This window comes from Anoplopoma fimbria, chromosome 20 (assembly GCF_027596085.1).
Source record: "Anoplopoma fimbria isolate UVic2021 breed Golden Eagle Sablefish chromosome 20, Afim_UVic_2022, whole genome shotgun sequence".
Classification (NCBI taxonomy): Eukaryota; Metazoa; Chordata; class Actinopteri; order Perciformes; family Anoplopomatidae; genus Anoplopoma; species Anoplopoma fimbria.
The window spans coordinates 19,358,001-19,378,036 of record NC_072468.1 but is presented as its reverse complement, the minus strand read 5'-3'; the positions used below and the strand labels follow the sequence as shown (position 1 = coordinate 19,378,036).

General features: G+C 44.4%; 1 protein-coding gene across 1 annotated transcript in view; it reads left to right on the top strand.

Annotated features, from left to right (window-relative positions):
- The window catches only part of cadm4 (cell adhesion molecule 4), a 150,964-nt gene that overhangs the window by 97,029 nt on the left and 33,899 nt on the right, over positions 1-20,036 (top strand). Inside the window, 1 exon segment of the mRNA XM_054621533.1 lies at positions 18,325-18,471. Within this exon segment, the coding sequence (XP_054477508.1) occupies positions 18,325-18,471 (147 nt within the window).

Here is a 20,036-nt window from a genome sequence, read left to right as displayed (position 1 = left end):
TATTTTTGGTACTGTGTTCTCATTAAGGTTTAGATCTCCACTTCAAGAGAAATGTCTGCAAATACATCAATGAAAATTCAAAAATGTAATTTAATAACACGTTCAGTCAACATGCACTTAGAAAAAGCAATTATTAAAATTCTTGGAAAATATGAGGAGGAGGAGGGGGGGGGTGAATTTTAATTTCACAGTGCTTTGAAGCTACTTTTATTTACAAGGTGTAAAAAACCAGTCATGTTAGGAATTTATGCACAATGTGTTTAATTGGAACAGGATCTGTGAACTGTTGCCATAATTATTAGACTTGAAAAAGACATTGGAGATGTGAACTACATAGCAGCTTGGAGAGAAAAGCTCAAAACAAGATGAATAAAATGATCCTTATCGTCTCACTGTTGGATTTACAAGAGCGACCTTTTTAAATGAATCACAACATGGGTGTCAAATTATCTCCAGTTGTACCCACATGCAGAAGCAGGGGCATGCAAGCATAGGACAGGCTCACACTATATGTATGTTGAAAGAGTTATTAATCCACTTCATAGTGGCCGTGAAGAGAAACCCTCCTCCACTGTAAAAGTTGTTCGTGTGACAGAGTGTTAGCAGAAGTTAATAGGCACCGTGTTTGCATACAAAGTCATAGGAAAGATGCGAAGGGGCAAGATTAGCCTGAAATTTTCTTGTGGCGGCGCACATTTAGGCAAAGACCTGAAGAAAATGTTTCAACAACAAAAAATTCCATTTATCTCAGGCTTTATTGATCTTCTTCATATACAAACGTAGATGGGAGGAAAAAGAGAGAGACTGTGGGGGAACGACATAACAAGAAAAAAAAAGTTGAGTTCCTGGTCGATTCTGAGATTAGTTAGAGGATGAGATGCTAGCTTCTTGCTGGATTACAGCTAGTGCACGAATTGCATCATCACTTGTGTGTCCTGGCCAACCTCAGCTGGCTGACATGGGAGGGTTGATGGCTGAATGGGCTAACCTGGGCCCCTTCAGCTGACTGCCTGGACAGCCTCCAAGTCAATGGGAGGGGCATCTCTCAGCTCAGCGGTCAAATTCACAAAAATGCAGTGAAGCAAAAAACTGAACTTTCGGGAGTGTTTCATGGCCAATATAGTTTGACTTATCCAAATGTATCCTTTCTCACAAATATGCACAAACGGATAGATGTCCCTGTCTGTACAACCATACACCGACACACACACACACACACACACACACACACACACACACACACACACACACACACACACACCCATCACAGAGTCAGACAGGCGTGAATGAACTCATTAAACGCACTCTCTCTCTGTCTGACTCCTGCAAGTCCATAAAACAGCGAATAATCAAGCCGACTTACCTATGGTGTATTAACATATTGTAGCTGGAATATGCAGACAGAGAAAAACAGAGTAGAAAAAGTGACTAGAGGGAGACGGAGCGGGGGGTGGGGGGGGGAGAAAGAGATGAAAAGCATGAAGCGGGAATGGAATGGGAACAGATGAGAGTGAGAGAATGGAAGGCAGAAAAGTGGTGGTGGGGGGGGGGGGGGGATAGAAGTGGGAGAGAGTGATAGGGAAGCAGTGGAGCAAATCAAAGTAAAATTAAGTGCATTTACATATTTAGATGAGCGCCTCTAGTCAGCCTGTCTAATTATTTCATCTCCATTTTTCATTTGCACGCTGTTCAATCCAAAAGCAGCAGGCCGTGAGGAAAGTTTCCCTCTCTCTCTCTCTCTCTCTCTCTCTCTCTCTCTCTCTCTCCCCCCCTCCTCACCATTACTTTATCACATTCACACTTGTCCCCCTCTCACTCTCTCCCCGACTCTGCTCTCCTGGCGGCAGCCTTTCGTTATCCGGGTCATTACCATACGCGTTTTGTCCGTTCGCACTAGTTCTCTCTGTCTCCCTCACGCCCCCTGCTCCTGCTGTCTCTCATCATGTTTTATGCATACGAGGATACTGCCCCACATGTGTCCAGAAATCTCTGTGTGTGTGTGTGTGTGTGTGGCAGCAAAGGTTCACTGCTAATGCCCTTTTCTACCACCATGTTTTATGCATTGTGTTGTCCTGGCGAAGATAACTATGTGTATGCCAGTGTCCAAAAAGTGTGTGTGTGTGTGTGTGTGTGTGTGTGAACGACCGCTATTAAATCTTTCAAATTAGCATGAACCATGTCAGTAGAAGCCAAGCCACGTTAACCTTCTATCACTGATTTTCCCCCTTTTTTTATGCCTTTCTTCACACTCCATAAATCAGTCTTTCGGCTTGCTCACACAATCTTCTCTTCCCTCCCTCCCTCCCTCTCCTCACCTCTCTCTCCTTCTCTTTCTCTAACTCACTTCTGCTCACCACTTTGTTTGCATCTCCTTTTTCTCTCAATTACTTTCATTTGCTCCTGTAAATGTCCCCCTCCTTCTACACCCACACTCATCAGCACAATCTATTAGTGTGTGTGTGTGTGTGTGTGTGTGTGTGTGTGTGTGTGTGTGTGTGTGTGTGTGTGTGTGTGTGTGTGTGTGTGTGTGTGTGTGTGTGTGTGTGTGCATATGTGTGAAAGCGTATCCTTGCTTTGAGGCCTGTACGTGTGTTTCTGTTTATGTGATCCTCTTTGCTCGCGTAAGTAGATGTGTTAAGGCCAAATTGTGTGTGGCAGCCAATGTGTGTACTTTCCCGCAAGTGTTTGTGTCCGTGCATGGGCAGCACGTACGTGCATGCGAGTGTGTCTGCCGGCATAAAAGGTTGTTATGTGCTTTAGGTGTTAATTGGCTGAGGAGCTTCGTTAATATTCTCCTTGCGAGCCTGCTCGTCAGGAACAGAGCCGGCAAACTGATGAGTGTGTGATTTTCCTCCAGAGAGAGAGAGAGAGAGAGAGAGGGGGAGGGAAAGAGGGAGAAAGAGTAACAAGAGTGACTTCAGTGCAAAGACCCTCTGTAAGGTCAGAGTGAGAAAAGAGTAGAGCGGTGAAAAAGGAATCGGAAAAAAGCAACAGAGAGAGGGCAAACGAGGAGAGAGAGAGAGAGACGGACGAGCAGGGAGGGGTCTGGAAAGCAACAGACAGAGTGAGAAAGACAGAAAGAGATGGAGGGAAGGAGGAGGGGAGGGGAAAGAGAGATGTGATAAAAAAAAACCCATAAAGGACTCCATTGAGGCATTGGGTGAAAGGAAAGATTATATCATGCGGGGGAGAAATTATCCCTTTGTTAGGCGTTTGCGAATTGGCGGAATGGGGGCAAGGCAGTGGGCAGCGTATCCCCCCCCACCTCCCGGGGGGGAGGTGGCACATAGTCACCCACTCTGTGCCACGTAACCTGGTCCACACCCTGCATCCAGCTACACAGAAATGCACTCACCATCCTCCTGCAGAGCCCACAAGAATGTAACAGTCTGCGGCCTTGACAGGTTGATATGCACATCAGAAACTCATCACACATACCTGGAAAGCAAAGAGCAAAGACAGCGATCTGGTGAATGCATATATTTGCACGGTGACGACCTAGCTTTCACACCGTCTGTCACACCGACGCATCAAGGAGCTTTCCACGCAGGTAACACGTGAATGCTTAGGAGCTCATGCACGGGGTAACACGAAGGAAAGACAGACTGACACGTACTCTGCAGCAGAGGAAAACAGTGAGTGCAGAGTCGCGGCCTGTCACTGGGAGGTATGATGCCACATGGATAATGAGTGTTACTCCCAGCGGGTAGCTGTGTAGCATGTGGCTCACAGCGCACACGGAAACACTCGTTAGGAAGCACCAACAGTACGTTCTCGGCAGGTAACACTGTTTGCATTTATCTTACTGAACAAGGGAAGACGGAGCTTAGCGCTCTGTTGAATCCCAATCGGGGGGGGGGGGCTTGTATGGTTCTGCATAATATAATATGCCTCTAATGCCTTCTCATACTTAAACTTTGGGCCTTTCTATGAATTCATGTATGGGAGCAGCAAGGGGCCAAGAATACATTTAAGAGGCATGACTGCATTGAAAAGCTTCCAGCCTTGTTGGTCTATAGACTCTAACACCTTGTATCCTGGAGTTCTCTTTATCAGGGCAAATGAGAAAACCTGCTGCTACCGTGACTCTCGCTGTCTCTGACTGCTAGTGTTACAAATGTCCCTTTTTTTTTTTTTTTTAGAAGCCCTTTTCACACATAACCTGTAAGCAAGCTTTTTTTGTTTTTCTTTTGCAACTGTACACTTTATTTTTTCCTTTTCAAACTAAAGGTACTATTCGAAAAAATGTCAATATAATTTCCCCAGAACGGTACCTTTTGAATTAGTATACTAATTCCCAATGTGTCCCAGGGCCTACTCAGTCATTCACACTGCAACCCCGCCTCTTACAAAATGCACATCCTAATTTGCTTTGCCAGTCAGGGAGGAGGTTAGAATAGGTAGTTAGGCATACAAAGCCGAAAATGTCTGATTTGGTTTTGTGTTGTTACAAGAATATAAATCTGATACTACTCTTGGATTAAAAGAAGCTTATTTGGGCAAAGTTGTTTAATTTCTAGACATCTCTTTGTCTGATCAGTTTGCAGGAGTCTCGTTTTAGTGTTTTTGACCTGAGAGTCTAAAAGCTGTTATCTGTACAGGCATTTAAGAGGAATATTCATCAGAATTAGTTGTATGGCCCAAAGACAGAAACATTTCTTGTAGATCTCGGGATAAAAGCATTTGAGAAAGGTTCTGAGTCCTGTGTTAAATAACTGTTCTATCTGATTAAGTGAATTCAACTCAGTGAACATTCCTATATTCTTTTCCAAGAAGTGAGCTTCAACCGGACTGTTCATCCACTCTAGTTCCCGGCAATCTATACCATTCTCCATCTACGGTTCTTCCAGCCTGTCACTTTGGTGTTTTGTTCTAAAGTGCATGCTCAGGTCTTTGCCATGCTCGGAAAAGAATGATTCCAAAATTGTCCTCTTTGATGCGCGGTGGATGCGTGGTAAATGCATATTGGGATGAGGCTAATAATAGGATGTCTACAATGGCTACCATGTCGCCTTTAATGCCACTCCTTCCGTCCTGTAAAACCAGTGAAGAGACAGTGCCAAGTCTTTTGTCTGCCAGAGAGTGAGTTTAATCTCCTAGGTTACTGTAGAGAGAGGTGAGGCAAAGTAAGAGTGTATGCAAAAAAAACACCCTGCCTGCTCACATATTCAACATGTAATTTCAGACAGCCAGTGACTCAAATACTAATATCTGTTTTGTATTCTTGTTAGTCTGTCATGATGTCAGCCATATTGACTTGTATTTATTTGCCAGGCTCTGCTGTCAACAGACTGTGAAAAATAGAGAAAAATCAAAACTTTGTAATCCTAAATTGTGTGAAGAAAGACTGGCGGTGTTACTTGAAATGTACCCAAATGATTGGGCCGTATTGATCCTTGTGCCCGGGAGCGTGAGGTGAGCAGGAAGCCCTGCCTCCAGAAAATGCAGTCACTGATAGTGTCCATAGATCGGGGAACTGTGACTTTTCTAATTAGAGAGTTCAGAGCAGACCCAGTTGGATTAGCTAGTGCATGTCTCTAGGCTAGCTATTAACAGCAAGTCAGACAAATAAGAAACCAGAAAGATGGGAGGAGAAGTCAAGCAGAGGGCCAGGGATGGGCTGAGCACGATGTGAATTTATTCAGAACTGGGTCGAAATAACGTTTTTTTAACAGAAAAAAATGCTTACAATTTGGTATTTATGATGTTCTTCTTGTAAATGATAAAGATAGCGTATAAGGAATCAAGCCCGTTTGCAGTATCTATGAACAGAAGTTGTATTGTATTGTGTATTTTGTTTACACTGGAGAGAATCCCTAAGGGGATTACTCAATCAGGACAGTCGAGATAATACTTTCCTGTGAGTGATTAAACTTTCTGGTAGTCTGGGACTTTGTGGCAGCTCCATAAAACAAACTTTAAATAATAAAAATAGAAAACTTGAAACTACTATTGGAATTGCACTGAGAATATCCACAATCTATATTCATGAATATCTATATGTATGAGTGCATGAGTTGGGGCGGCTGTGGCGTAGTGGAGAGCAAGGTAGTTCTCCAATCAGAGGGGCGGTGGTTCGATACCCGGCTTCGGCAGTCGATGTGTCCTTGGGCAAGACACTTAACCCCAAGTTGCTCCCGAAGGCTTGCCATCGGTGTGGACTGGATGTTGTATGAATGTTAGTTAGAGTCTGATGGTGGCACCTTGCATGGTAGCCTGTCATCAGTGTGTGAATGGGTGAATGATATGTAATATACTACTGATTGTAAGTCGCTTTGGATAAAAGCGTCTGCTAAATGACTGCAATGTAATGAGTTCCTATGTTAATGTAACCGCACTAATACTTGGATGCTTACTTGGATCATTTGATTTATCTTTACCTTTCAGTAACACTTGCCCTCCTTCACACTTTGCCAGCTAATAAACCCTCAAGACTCACGCCTACACGGACACATTTATACATGTAACCTCCACAACATGCTCACACACCCTCCCGCACACTCCCAACCCACTCACACGCACAACCTCAAGGGAGACATAAGAAATAAATTCAACACTTCCGCTTACCCAAGAAGCGCCTTAAGGACAAAGAGAAATTTAATCTTGGATAAGCCTCCCGATAGAATCTCTGCATTACCCCTCTGCTGCTGGTTCACAGCTATCCCATCAGCCCTTACCTCCCACACCTTGGCCCGATTCCCTCACATCTCTCCTCCTCTACACTGCTTGTTTCTCCTCTCCTCCCTTGTGCCTCTCAGACTGTCTCACCTCTTCTTTTAACTTTCCTTTTTCTCTCCTTTGTCTCTAGTTGCACTCTTTTTCTTCACCTCACTACTACTCGTTTAGTCCCTCCCTCTCTCTGACTCTCCCTCGTCTCCCGCTGCGTGACATTCTCCAACAACAGCCTACATCGCTTCATCTATTCCCATTTGTGGTACATACTGTATATATCTATATTTCTGCTCCTCTCCCATGTCGGAGCGCTTTAATACCATTGGTATTAAATGTTGGCACGACCTCCTTGGCATACTTAAGCAGGCAGGGATCCTTGTAAGGCTGTTTGAGTGCTTAATATTTTCAGCACGCCGCTGACTTAAGCCCCTTAAGTGCTTTGGCAACACTTATTCCACGGTGGCACCAATGAAGCCCATTAAAAATTTGATTTGGATGAGAGAGGGAGAGAGAGAGACAGAGAGAAGAGGAAGGGGGGGATAGGGGACACAATTTGCCATCACCTCCCTTCCTTCCGCACACACTGCGACAAAAACAAATACACCCATCAGGGGGTTACCCACACAGGGACTTTGTCACACAAATACACACAAGCGCCCTCGCCAGTAGTGCGTTGTTTGTGATGTGTTCTTCTTTTTGTCTGTAATTATGTCCTTTGTTGCTCTATAAAGCACTTTGTGATGACCCTATTTTGTTAAAAGCACTTGATGAATAAATTTGACTTTATTTGACTTGATAATAAAGGGAACAGCATGTATCAAATTGAAAGCACCAAGATGTTTGTAAATACAGCATGTGGCAGATTAGAACTGATAGTTTATGATCAGTTGATTAAGAACAAGAAGAGCAACTATTGTAATAGCAAGACTTTGTTGCCGTCCGCATTTTTACAGGGCAATGAAAGTCATAGACACAGAGTCTACTGTAGTTAGCTTCCACCATTGGCTTTGTATTGCCAGTTTTATTGCCAATAGCAGTAATGTTAGTACATGTGGCAATGAGCGCAGCAAAGGAATTGCATTATGCACGATTTGTTGAAGCAAAAATATACTGACAAGTTGGACAAGCTGTTAGCAATGACTTCTGTTTCATCAGTGTAAAAATATGGAGCTGATACCTTTTTATTGAGCCAGGTTCGCATCAACATAAATCATAACACAGGCATAGTCACGTTCATTTCTGCTACATCAACATCCACTTTGAATTACAAATGCCACGCATAAAGATGTACACAGCTCTTGTCAGCCGACAGTCATGTGCATCCCTGCAGCCATAAAAACGGCCATTTAACATAAAGAGGCACTATGATGCCTCTGTGTGTGCCTGCAAGGATAAATTAACGGGTGGTAGATAGTGAAAGGGCCAAACAGGCAGCCAAATGTACACTCTGCTTCAGTCAACATTGGACAGAGAAGCACATTCAGACACACACATCGCCACTGTTTGTTGACCTGAAAGAGAACTATTGTCGCCGCTTCCATCCACACACACGCACTCATTTCTAACCTTCACAAAATAGTATGCAAAATATGCAGACACTGATCCCACACTGACACACACACATTCTAAGCAAGGGGAGGGTGGTCAGGGTTATATAAACAAGTGGAACACAGCAAACTGATCCACGGGCAGATGGATGTGATCAACAACTACACCACATTGGGATTATAGCAATTTCTCATAGATCAACAGGAAAGAAGTGAAGCGAAAAGAGGACAAACTTGAAGGAACTAACAGCGGATTGACTGGATGACTAACGGAAGGCGCGAGAGGAAGAGGGCAGAATGGATAAACTAAACACAATTTAAGGAGATCAATTTGAACAAGAGAATAGAGTATACATTGTTTTGCAGACAGTCTGCTGTCGGGCCCCGGACCTGCCAAACCTGAGTTGCCGGTGCACAACTAACACAGAGTAATTTTCTCAGCGTCAGCCAGTTGACCGGTGAAGTCGGAGCCGGAGGGGAGATTGGCAATGATCCGCTTTCGGCTTTGCCAGAAGTGTCAGGGCCATCGACGTTAGAGCTCATTGTGTTTGCAGTGGCACAGAGAGTGAGAGAGAGAGAGCGGGCAGCGTGTAGTAATCTAAGGATGACACTCACACTTTATTCCATCAGATAGGGCTCAGTGAGGTGTGTGGTGCAGCTCATCACGTTTTATCTTTGCACAAAAAAACACAAATACACATATTAAACACACATACCTGCACATACAAACACACGAGAGCAACAGTCTCCCAGAGACCAACGATGCATTAGATCCTGACAATCGGCGGAACTCTGTCCGGATCTTAAACAGAGCCGACTTTCAGATCGGTGTATACGAGTGAGTGTTTATCTGGAGTGCACCCAGTGGAGCATGTTGGAAAGGAAGAGTAAGGCAGGTCGATTGCTGCATGATTACACTGTCTGATAGCATGTGATTATTCCAAGGGTCTAAAATTACCATGTAAAAATCACTGTCCTTTTACGCTACAGTGTATACATGATAGCCTATCGAAAGAGTTCTAGCATTCAAGCGAATAATGGCAGACACCTTGTGTGAGCAATGTGCAAGTCTCTGGGGTGAAATAGCAGACTAAAAAGTGTAATATCTGAAACTAACGCGTCTGACTGCAGTTTGCTCAACGCTTTGCAGGTTGGTTATTCTACACAGGGCAAGCACTTCAGCTTTACAGTACAAAGCTCCACTCAAGCTCAATGGCTTTTATTTAACGTTAGCTATCTCTGGATGAATTGTACTAAGAAAAGTGTCTCCATCTCTCCAGAGGCCTGGCCGGTTTGGTGATAGTTCAAAGGAAAATTGACTTCTTCTTTCCGATCTGTCGAGTGAGAAGTGCAGTTAAACCCTGTTTGACTCATTGAAACACAATGTGTTCGAGAGTGAACATTGTTTCCCTGGATTTCTCTGTCCTCGAGGGCACAACAACGTAGGTTACTCTATTTCAAAAGTTACCATTCAGTCACCTTCAGTAGAGGTACTTGCTTTGCAAGACATTTTCTCAGCCTGTATCTGACTGAAATATAGTATTATTGATGTTTTCAACTCCTCGGAGCAGTGTGGTTTGACCTGTACGAGACGAGCAGTCTGTTATTGTGGTTAATTGTGTGACTGATTGTTTGGGGCGCCTATCAGAGCTAGCTTAGCTCCCAATTTGACACCGCAGTGTACAGTCGCTGATGAGCGAATTAAGTTGCCCCTTATTTGGTTAATCGGATAGCTGTCATTACTGAATACTCTTGCTGGTAAAGAACACAGTGTTGCAGGTCTGCTTTGGCAACATCTTGGTATTGGTTTTCTGTGGTTTATTGATCTGAGAGTCTTTGGTCTCAGGAGGCTCGGAGCACTGTGGTAGAAAATAGCTAGCCTAGCAGTGTTTGCTTTGCTGTCGTTTTGCTCAGATGGGACTGAGCTCCTGTGCTGCTTTGTAGCAGCAAAGCCTTTTCACTGTATGTATATAAGACAATGCATGTCGTAAGTTCTTTCTAAGTAGAACAAGGTGCTAAAGTCAACAGTGGAACTTTTTGTTGCTCTAAGCTCCTCTCCATGTGCATTGTGATAGTGTCTAAATCGCTAGCTCTGTTAGCGCCCTGAGCTCTGACCAAACGGCTGTAGATTGTATGCAAACCCTCGCCACAATTCAGTTCTATGTCAGTTAGCAGCTAAATCGCTTTCTTTGCATGTGTTGTGGTGCAGCGAAGCACATAAAGGTCCTTTCTTTAACGGTTGTCCTCACAACAACAACTTCTGTCTGATTGCACTGAAGTAAATCTGGGCAGTTAGCGTTTGCACGTGTCTGCAGCATTGCAGTTCAGAAGAAATCAGAGAGTGTGTGTGTGGGCTAGTTTGTCTATAGCAGTGCAGCCAGCGTCACAGAGGAGCCATTGATCAAACGTGGACATCCACATCCACACACACTCGCATATACACACACAGCTTCTTAGTACACAATGAGGCCTGTCCGAAGCTCTGCCCTCTGCTGCCTCCTCCCTGCACCCTTCTCTCTGGCCCTACGCAGCCTGGTCCTGGTCTTGCTCTGCATCACCCGTAAGTCATGCACACATCACAATCCACATCTGCATACACACACATAAGTGCAGTTTGGATTCTAGAGGCAAACTCAGGTGTAATTAAACCCCAAATATGTTAGAAAAACCAAGATATAAAGGTCACATGTACACTCGTTTAATGATACAGCCAGGATGTGGCAATTTAGTGTAAGCTCAAGCTCCTAGTTTTTGTAATTTAAACTCCCTGAAGATATTTCTCTAGATGTTGAAATGTGATGTGAAGTCATATAAGAATTGAACATAAGTAAAGTATACTAATCGGTGTAAATTGATACGAAATGAGATCCAGCGCAGTGTCCAGCGCATGACCACGGGAGGAATAGCTTGTGATTGAAACACGAAATGAGAGCTTCAGATGAATTGTTCAAAATGCTGGTAATTAAGTTTGAATTGTTAATTAAGATAAAGTGTAGAGAGAATGGGAAGAGAGTAGCATATGCCCAGGAGGTGACAGAACCAGGGAATGAGAGACAAGGCAGAGAAATAGAGAGTGGACCGATGGACCAAAGGACTTGAAGGGAATCAGTCACGAATGAAAACAAGAAGAGAGAGAGAGAGCGATATGAGAGTGGCTGAAGTCTTTTTCTCAGCTCTGTTCTGAAGAACATTAGAAAAGAAAGTTGAACCCCAGAGTGGTAGAGAGATATAGGGAGCTGAATGAAGAGCTTGTCAAATAGAAAGAGAATGTTGGGGGGGAGGTGCACTGAAAGAGACCAATATATATATTGAAAGAGAGACAGACTGACAGACACGAGCAAAGAAGGACGTGGCCAGATAGAAACTTGGACCAGGAGGCTGAAGTAAAGAAATAGTCAGACAGAGATGGAGAATAACACAGTCTGTTGTTTGCGCAAGAAAGACAGAGATGAAAAGGGGAGGGGGGGAGAGATAAAACAAAAAGACTAAGCCGCAATACTCAAAAAGAGCTGCATGGGGTCGAGATTTGAACCCAAGAGTCATAAGACTCATTGAACACGAGGCAGTAACGGTGAGAAAAAGCAGAACATGATGTGGAGTTGCTAGGTGCTATTAATACCTCCTGTCATTATTATTATCATGCATCTAATACAAAGGGATGTGCTTTTCCCCCGCCGCTCATTGCTAAACAAGTGTCGTGCCGCTGTGCACCTTACATTCTCCTCTGTGCCAGCCAAAATCTCAATTCAGTTTTTGTTTGTTTTGCATATTAGATCAACAGAAGGACATTGTGTTTTGTGGGATGTTGAGGGGGGATGCTGGGTGGGGGTGACAATAGGGGAGAGGGGGATACAGAGGAAGCATGAGCTTGTGTCTTGGCAGTCAGCGTAGTTATGTAATTCATGCCAGTAGGGCAGTTTTGTGTTAGGCCTTGAATGTGCACCCACACACACACTTATACTCTATAATGCACATTCAACACACAAGCCCACACACACTCTTGCTTTTAAATGCACGCACGCACACGCCCGTACATTATCTCGCTCTCCCACAAACATATTCATCAGCATCACACACATACAAGTGTGCCACAGAAACACACCGGAAGGGAAGGCAGCCATGTGGCGGATTTCGTAGACCAGTTTTTTCTGGCTTTGGTGAATCTCCAGTGTGGTAGCCGCCGCGTAATAGCCCTGTAAATTTCCCTTTAAGCTGCTGTTGGGGGGTGTGTGTGGTGGCCATTGTCGCTGGGTTGTTGGGGCGGTGACAGACCCGGGCCATAAAACACTGCACAGTAGATAGCGTTAACCAGCTTTAGCTGTCAGAAAATGGAAGAGAGGAGACAGGAAAGAGAGAGGATGATGGTGGTTTCTGAAGGGTAAGAAGAGGTGAATAAGAGAGTGGAATAAGTAATGGGATGAGTGGACAAGAGGAGAGCGATCAGGGAGATGCAATGCAGCAGGAGAGGAAAGAAGAAGGGATGGGGTAGGAGAGGGAGGAGGTGATTGAAATAAGCCCACGCCAAAGGGCCGGAGAGACATAAAGATGGGAAGGTCAAAACGAGAGATGCTGGAGCAGGGTGAGGAGAGGTAAAAGGGAAAAGTGATGAGAGAAAGAAGAAGACAACAGATTTCAATGCAGAGGACAGTGGCAGTGTGACTGGGGAGCAAAGTCAGAGTGTTAACAACAGAATGTGAAATATATTAATAAATGAAAGTAAATGTTTCTAATGAGAGGTCAAGAGTGAATGGAGACGGTGTTATGCTGATTTTGCTGATTAGCAGTGCCGTGCTCACGGTACACCGTTGGGTGATGGAGAGAGGGTCGGAAGTTCCTGCCAAAGAGAGAGAGAGAGAAATTAAGAAACACAGAGGGATAGAAAGTAGAGAGAGGGCTGAGCCAAACAACTGGCAATTAAAAGAATAAAAAGGAGTGAAGAAGTTGAAATTTGGAGGAAAAACTGAGATATTCAGTCTCCTGCTCCAATCATTTGTTTTGTCCCATTCACTCACTTTTTTTTTTTTGTCTTTCCCTTGCTCCCTCGCTTCTGCTCTCCCAACACACCACAAAAACAGAACGATTATGCTGCAGACTTGAGCTGCAGAACAAATCACATTTAGCGAAGGAGAGGGTGGCGATAGAAACCAGCAGAGAGGCAGGAAAAGATTCCCACTGAGTCAGAAAAAGAGAGAGAACAAGGGGAATGAAAGCCTATTGCAGCTTGGAATGAAACTATTGAAGACGGAGGGAGGGTGGGGGGGGGGACAACATGAAGAGAAAGAAATGGATGAAGGGACAGAAGTGAGACGGCAGCTAATGGGAGAGAGAGAGAGAGAGAGAGAGAGAGAGAGATAGAAAGAGTTGCAACAATTCTCCTGAGGCCCAGGAAGAAGAGAGAGGATCTTCAGGACAGCGCTGATGAGGAAGATGCATGGTGAGCCGTGCAATAATAGATAAGGGAGAAGAGAAGGAGGCGGAAGACAGGAAGAAAGGAAAAAGGGGACTGATGAAGGGAAGATGAAGTCAAGGATTAGATCAGGCAGAAGGTGGGGAGGAGAGGGATTGAGAGACTGTGGGTTTAAATAAAAGGAGAAAACGGAAGATGGTGAGAATGAAATTAGACACGAAGGCAGCGGGGAGAAATATGAGTTATTGATTGAGTGGAAGTGGGGGGGGGGGTGGGGGGGTTCAAAATAAGCTAAGAAAGGGTGAAGACAAGAGAAAGCGACAGAACGAAGGTAGAGAGAGAGAGAAGCCAGTGAGATTTGTAAAGGATTATGTATTATTTATAGAGGGAATCTTTTTCTTCTTCTTCTTCTTCTTTGCACTGGATTTTGATTGGCAGAGTTCTGGCTCCCCACAGAGAGATGGAGTGATAATTTTAGACTGGTAAATGAAGGGGGGTGGGAATTGGGGGGGGGAGAGAGAGAGAGAGTTGCGGGTCTGCAGACGGAGGTATGGAGGAGAAGAACCTCAAAGTCAGCTATTTTATGGAGCCAGCACGCCGCAAAACCTCTGTGATTAACCTGGAGCGGTTGTACACACACACACACACACACACACACACACACACACACACACACACACACACACACACACACACACACACACGTAAACATTGCAAACTTCATTTGCATACATGCTCACCTCGCAGACTCGGGGGATAAGATGCAGATCCAGATGGGAAGAGATGGAGAAGTTGTCAAACGGACGACCCCATAAGACTGAAAAGTATGAGCTGCTGTTATTGTTTTAATTAAAAACAGTAATGGCGTGCTGGGGTCGAGCTTTGTATTCTCCTGCAATCGATTCCCTTGTAAATACGTGGCCGGCATGCAAAGAAAACACACAAGCTCTTGGCCCACTTCCAAAGTGAAAGATAATGAGAGATAATGAATAGGGAGACAGTGACTGCACTACTTCAAGGATACATGGGGGCTTGTTTGGGGCAAATGGAGACAGCTCATCTCTTATGTGGTTTGTCTTTTCTTTTCTTTTTTTCTTCTCCGTCTCTTCCTCTCCTCACTCTCTGAGACGTGGAGAGAGAGAGAGAAATAAGGGCAGGGTGAAACTGAGAGAGGGAGAGAGAGAGAGAGAGAGAGAGAGAGACGCAGCGAGGCGGTAATTCAGCCCCGCTCACCCTGCACCAGTGAGGCAGTTTTTCTAGAATTTACCGTGACCAAGGGTGAGCCAGCACTCCACCTGGCTGCCTCCCAAATCCCCCCCTCTCTTTTTTTTTTTTTTTTAACTCTCCACACTCTCCCCCTTCATCCCCCCCTCGGCTTATAACTCAGCCCCATTGCGGGACCATTAGGAGGGGCCCCTGAACAGCCTTGTCTTATGAATTTGCGCGCCTATTATTTATTTATTTGTTTATGTATTATGAAATGATGGCCCTTCTCGGATCTCTATTGCTGTAGTAAATAAAAGGCTCCTTTTTTTTTTTTACTCCCCCCCCCCAAGTGACAGCGGGGGTATCGACATCTGAAATGATGGAGGGACGCCACCGATTCACTGCTAAGAAATACTGCCCCCTCTTGGTTGGAGAGAGAAGTGATTGTTGTCGTCGTCGTCGTCCCCCCCGTTTTTATTTATCCGTTGATCATAGCAGTCAGTGCGCTGCCATGTTATCGATCGCTCTCAGCATTCTCTCTTAATATGATTCCATGCTTGTGCAGTATTTTATTATGGGCACAGATTTTAATAGTGGGGCCAGATTAATACCTCTGTCACAGAAGTTTGATCCCACCCCCCTCCTGCTCATTCCCTCTCTGTACTATGCTTACTATTGTGAGATCAGAAGCACAGTCTCATGGCCTTGATGTGAATGGCAGCCTATAAAACCTTACAGTCAAACTAAAGTGCTGCACCCAGCTGCGTTATGAGCGGGAGAGGAAGAACATGCGTCATCTCTCCTATATTTTGTCCAGCCTCCGCACAGCTGCATTATTATGCCCAAACCATTACTTCCTAAGCGACTCCCGCGTTATCATTTCCTGGTTAGAGCCCTCACTCCCCCATCGTCTCTCCATGGCCTCTGTTCACTTAGCTCAGACTGCTCATCCACCAGCAGCCAGCAGGTGTTTCTGGGTGGCATCTCTCAGCAGGAGACAGCGGATGCCATCCATGCCGGTCGCAACAGCGGTTAACACATTTTTTACTCACTTTTTTTTTTTTTTTTTTTTTTTTTTTTGCACGCTACGCCACTTTACCGCTTCGCCACTACAGTTAATTTCCTTTGAAGGGGTGACAGCTGTCAGGAGAAGTGGATTTATTTCCTGGCCTATTCCCAGAACCAAACTTTAGACTGCTTTCTTTGTCTGGAGTCGCTCTCCCACTTGAAGCCCTCTCTTCTTTGTTGGTTCTGATGGGTCACTGATCACACGCAAACGCTGATCTGACTCGTCACAGCAGGACTATCACAATTAACACCGCTTAAAACAATGGTGGCCTAGTCCGGTTGCCATGGTGATGATTAATAACAGCCATTAGAGAAATAATTGGGATGACGGTGGCAGGCCCTGATGGCCCCCGATATGAATCACAATATTGATGCAGAGAATGGGAGCAATAATGACTTCAATTAGTGGTAATTGTCAGGATATTTCTTTTTCGGTTCCATAGAGTATTAGAGTCCCCTTTGTCTCCATCCCCTCTTGGTTTCTTTCCCGTCTTCAGTTCAATATCCACTGTGTCTCTCCGTTATCGCTGATGTGATGAATATGTGGGCTTTGAGTATTTCATTTAAAGAGATTAAAATCAAGGGGAGAATTAAATTTTGGAGGAAGTTGGCGGGATCAGATGATGTCAAAGCAGCTTAATTGCAATATGCCAGGCCTTGCATATGCAAACCCAATGCACATGCCCACCTATTGTTCGTGTGTGCGTACACGCACGCACACACTGAAACTCAGGACACACTCGCTTGCAGATATAGACATCCATTTTAGCCCGAAGCAGTCAAGTCAGCAACTCCTGCTATGGCAGCCGCCATCTGTTTGTCTCCTTTCTTGCCTTCTGAAGGTGCTTTACTGAGCTCAGAGACACAGCTAGGCCCGGCAGTGAAATATATATAGTCCCGTCGTCTTTATCGGCACTTCTTATTGCCTACTTCATCATCAGGCTTCGATATTGGTGTCGTTCTCTCTCTAAATTCTCCCCACGGCCAACACTTTTCCCAGGGAGAGAGAGGTAATGCAAATGGAAATGCAAATTGGTAAATACTAGTTTGAAGAGCCCGGCAAGCTGGTGCTCTCTTCACAGCAATCACATCCCACTGCTGGCTGGAGCCTCATGGCTAATTGCACACGATTCTACCAATGGCGTAGCTCGGAGTCCGTTGTGCTCAGCAGGAGGTGTGACTCAGCTTGAGCCGTGTCAACAGTCTGACCCACAAACACTGGAGGGTGATCCAATCAGAGCCTAATCAACCTCCTCATTACTGACTCTTTGGGCTGTCAGCAACATCAAAGAGGCCCCCTGCTGTTGCTCTGCATCCTTGTCTAAAAAAAATTTGCAGTTTAGGGGCCAAACAGGTTTGTTGGAAAGATAACGTCCTGAAGTTTCTGTGAGTGTCTTTGCATCCTGTGTGTGTGTGTGTGTGTGTGTGTGTGTGTGTGTGTGTGTGTGTGCTGTGTGTGTGTGTGTGTGTTGCTGGAGTCTGTGCACACGCCTGAATGTTCATGCAGGGGTCTGTGTGTATGAGCATATTCATTGCCAAAAATGGTGAGTGCCCCCCCCCCTCCCCTACTTCTTAGCACTTTCCAAATACATGTCATAAGAGCCATTACATCGAAATAATGGAGTCTAATCAATTGGTTTAGCTTGCACCTGGATGAGAAATGGCAGTGAGGGTGTGTGAAGTGCCTTCGAGGCTGCCGAGAAAATGTCTCACTGCTCTGCACATTTCCAACAGAGGCGATTCCAAGACCGGTACGATAAGGCCGCAGTTTAAACTATTAATATACACACAGGTGGTGGCAGGGCCGCAGTCCAACCCTGTGATCTGTTTGTGAGTGTGTTGCTCAATATAGGGCCATGTTTGTGTTTATGTGTGTCCATTCATGTGTGTGTGTGTGTATGTGTGTGTCTAAATGCAGGACCGACAGCCACTTAGAGGTTTAATAAGGCATTATGTATTCAAATGTGTGTTGATGCATTGTTAGACTAGCCAGGGGCAGTGGGCCCTTTTGTATGTGCATGTATGAAAGATGAATAGCAGTAATTAGAATCATCGCTATTATAATCATAAGAACACATTGTTCATAAGGGACCCACTTTTACTTGTTGAATCCTTCAGTGTCTTTTCTCTCGCTCTCAATCTCTTTATCTCAATCACTCGGTCTCCTCCTCTCTTTTCCTCCCCCCTCTCCGTTTTCTCCCTTGTTGTGTCCATATGATGAATAGCGGGTAAATGAAGGATGCTTTAAGTACCTTACTTTGAAAGGTTCTATCTCAAGTGTGGTTGCAAATGAACATCTTCTTCTCCACATCTGCTCCTCCTTTTTGTTTCTCTTCTCTCCTCTCCCCTTTTTTTTTTTTTTTTTTTTGCCATCGCCCACTCTCTGTATCACTATATTAACAGTCCGTCTTTTCTCTCCCTCAGCTCGTTGTCAGGCGGTGCAGGCGGAGAATGTGACAGTCTTGGAGGGAGGTACAGCCCAAATCTCCTGCCACCTGCAGAAATACGATGGATCAATCGTGGTTATCCAGAATCCCCGCCGGCAGACCCTCTTCTTCAACGGCACGCGAGGTGTGTGCACATTTCTCCCTGCAGACAAACTAAATCCATCTGTGTCTACGCATTTGCCCTCGGTTCCATTTTAAGCCAGCCTTTTAAACACATTAGCAATGACTCACCAACACTTGCACTTTACATTTCTTCTTATTGCAAATGACCTCGCTTTGCCTTTGAAGCGATTCCACATTAAAAAGTCAGATAACCCCAGAGTTGATTTAAATGATGGTTTACCTCTTTGCCCTAACAGGGTGACTGATTTCACTGTTTTAAAAGCATAGTTCAAAGCTCTCTCCATAATCCACTTTTAACCCCTGCGATGAGATCAGAATTTATTACAGCTCCTAATTAGAACATGGCCTTGGCAATCACTTTTTTTTAAAGTGCTTTATGGCAAATTATCATTGTAACCAATATTATAATGAAGGCCTATCTCACTGAGGGCAGTACTTGTTTTTTCTAAACTAATCAAGGGCAAAAGCTGCCACCTTAGCCAGATTTTCTTCTAGTGCTGCTTTGAGAAAAAGAACAATGATCAAGGATATTAAATATTGCCTTCCTGTGGGCAGATTAAATGGAGTAACATTTTTGTGTTATGTTTTTGTGGTGTAGCAACTGCTATTTAAGCCCCAGGTAACCTACGTTAAAAAATTCTGAAGACGTTAGCTCACACTTAAGGCTGTGGTGTAAAATTGGGGTTTGTAATTGTTTCGAGTTCAGGGCAAAAGGGTGAATTGGAGTATATTCAGATAATTTCTGGCGTTGAAGCTTAAGAGTCCCGGTCAACCAACCGACACCCCAACGGATGTTTCCGTTAGGATTTTAAATGACTTATACCGCAGGCCAAACAAGTTGCAGCTATAGTTATACCAGTAATTGGTTGTGCAGAATTTGTGTAAGAGCTCCCCCTTCCCACAAGTCATATTCAATGCAAAAAAAGGGCACTGCATGGTCAATAAAGGGGTTTAAATGCAATAGACATAAAAACAATAACCAATTAACTCACAAATCAGCTACTTATTTTAAGTAAACTGAGGCTAGGGGAAGTTTATGCAGCTCACGTACTGTAAGCTAGCAATGATGTTTTTTTTAAACAGCAGTTTTTCCGAAATTATATCCCAAAACACAGTTAAATTCTTCCAACATAGTAATTAGCTGAGACAGCTCTATCGGTTAGCCAAAATCCTCTTGAAAGAGCACCTGCTCACCTGTTATTAGAGAATCCTGGTACTTACGTAACGGTGACTTTTATATCTACCTCCCAAGATCTGATCCTCTCAGTTCACTGGATGGTCAGTCCACTCCTCTCTGTCACACTGGATTGTGTTACTGTGTCAGGTGCTAATTTTCCCAGCATGATTTAGACTCTCAGAGAGTGTGTTTGCTGAGCTGACTTCACTCAAGCGGCTCTAGCTGAAAGGGGCCGAGTTCCAAAGTAAACTTATAAAATACTCACTGACAAACTCAATACATTAAGTTTATTAATTTAATATCAATCTACTGTGGTTACTCTGGCCATATTTTTCAACTTTGATTGAAGGAATTCATCTTAATTTTATTAAATTGAGTTGAACTGACGA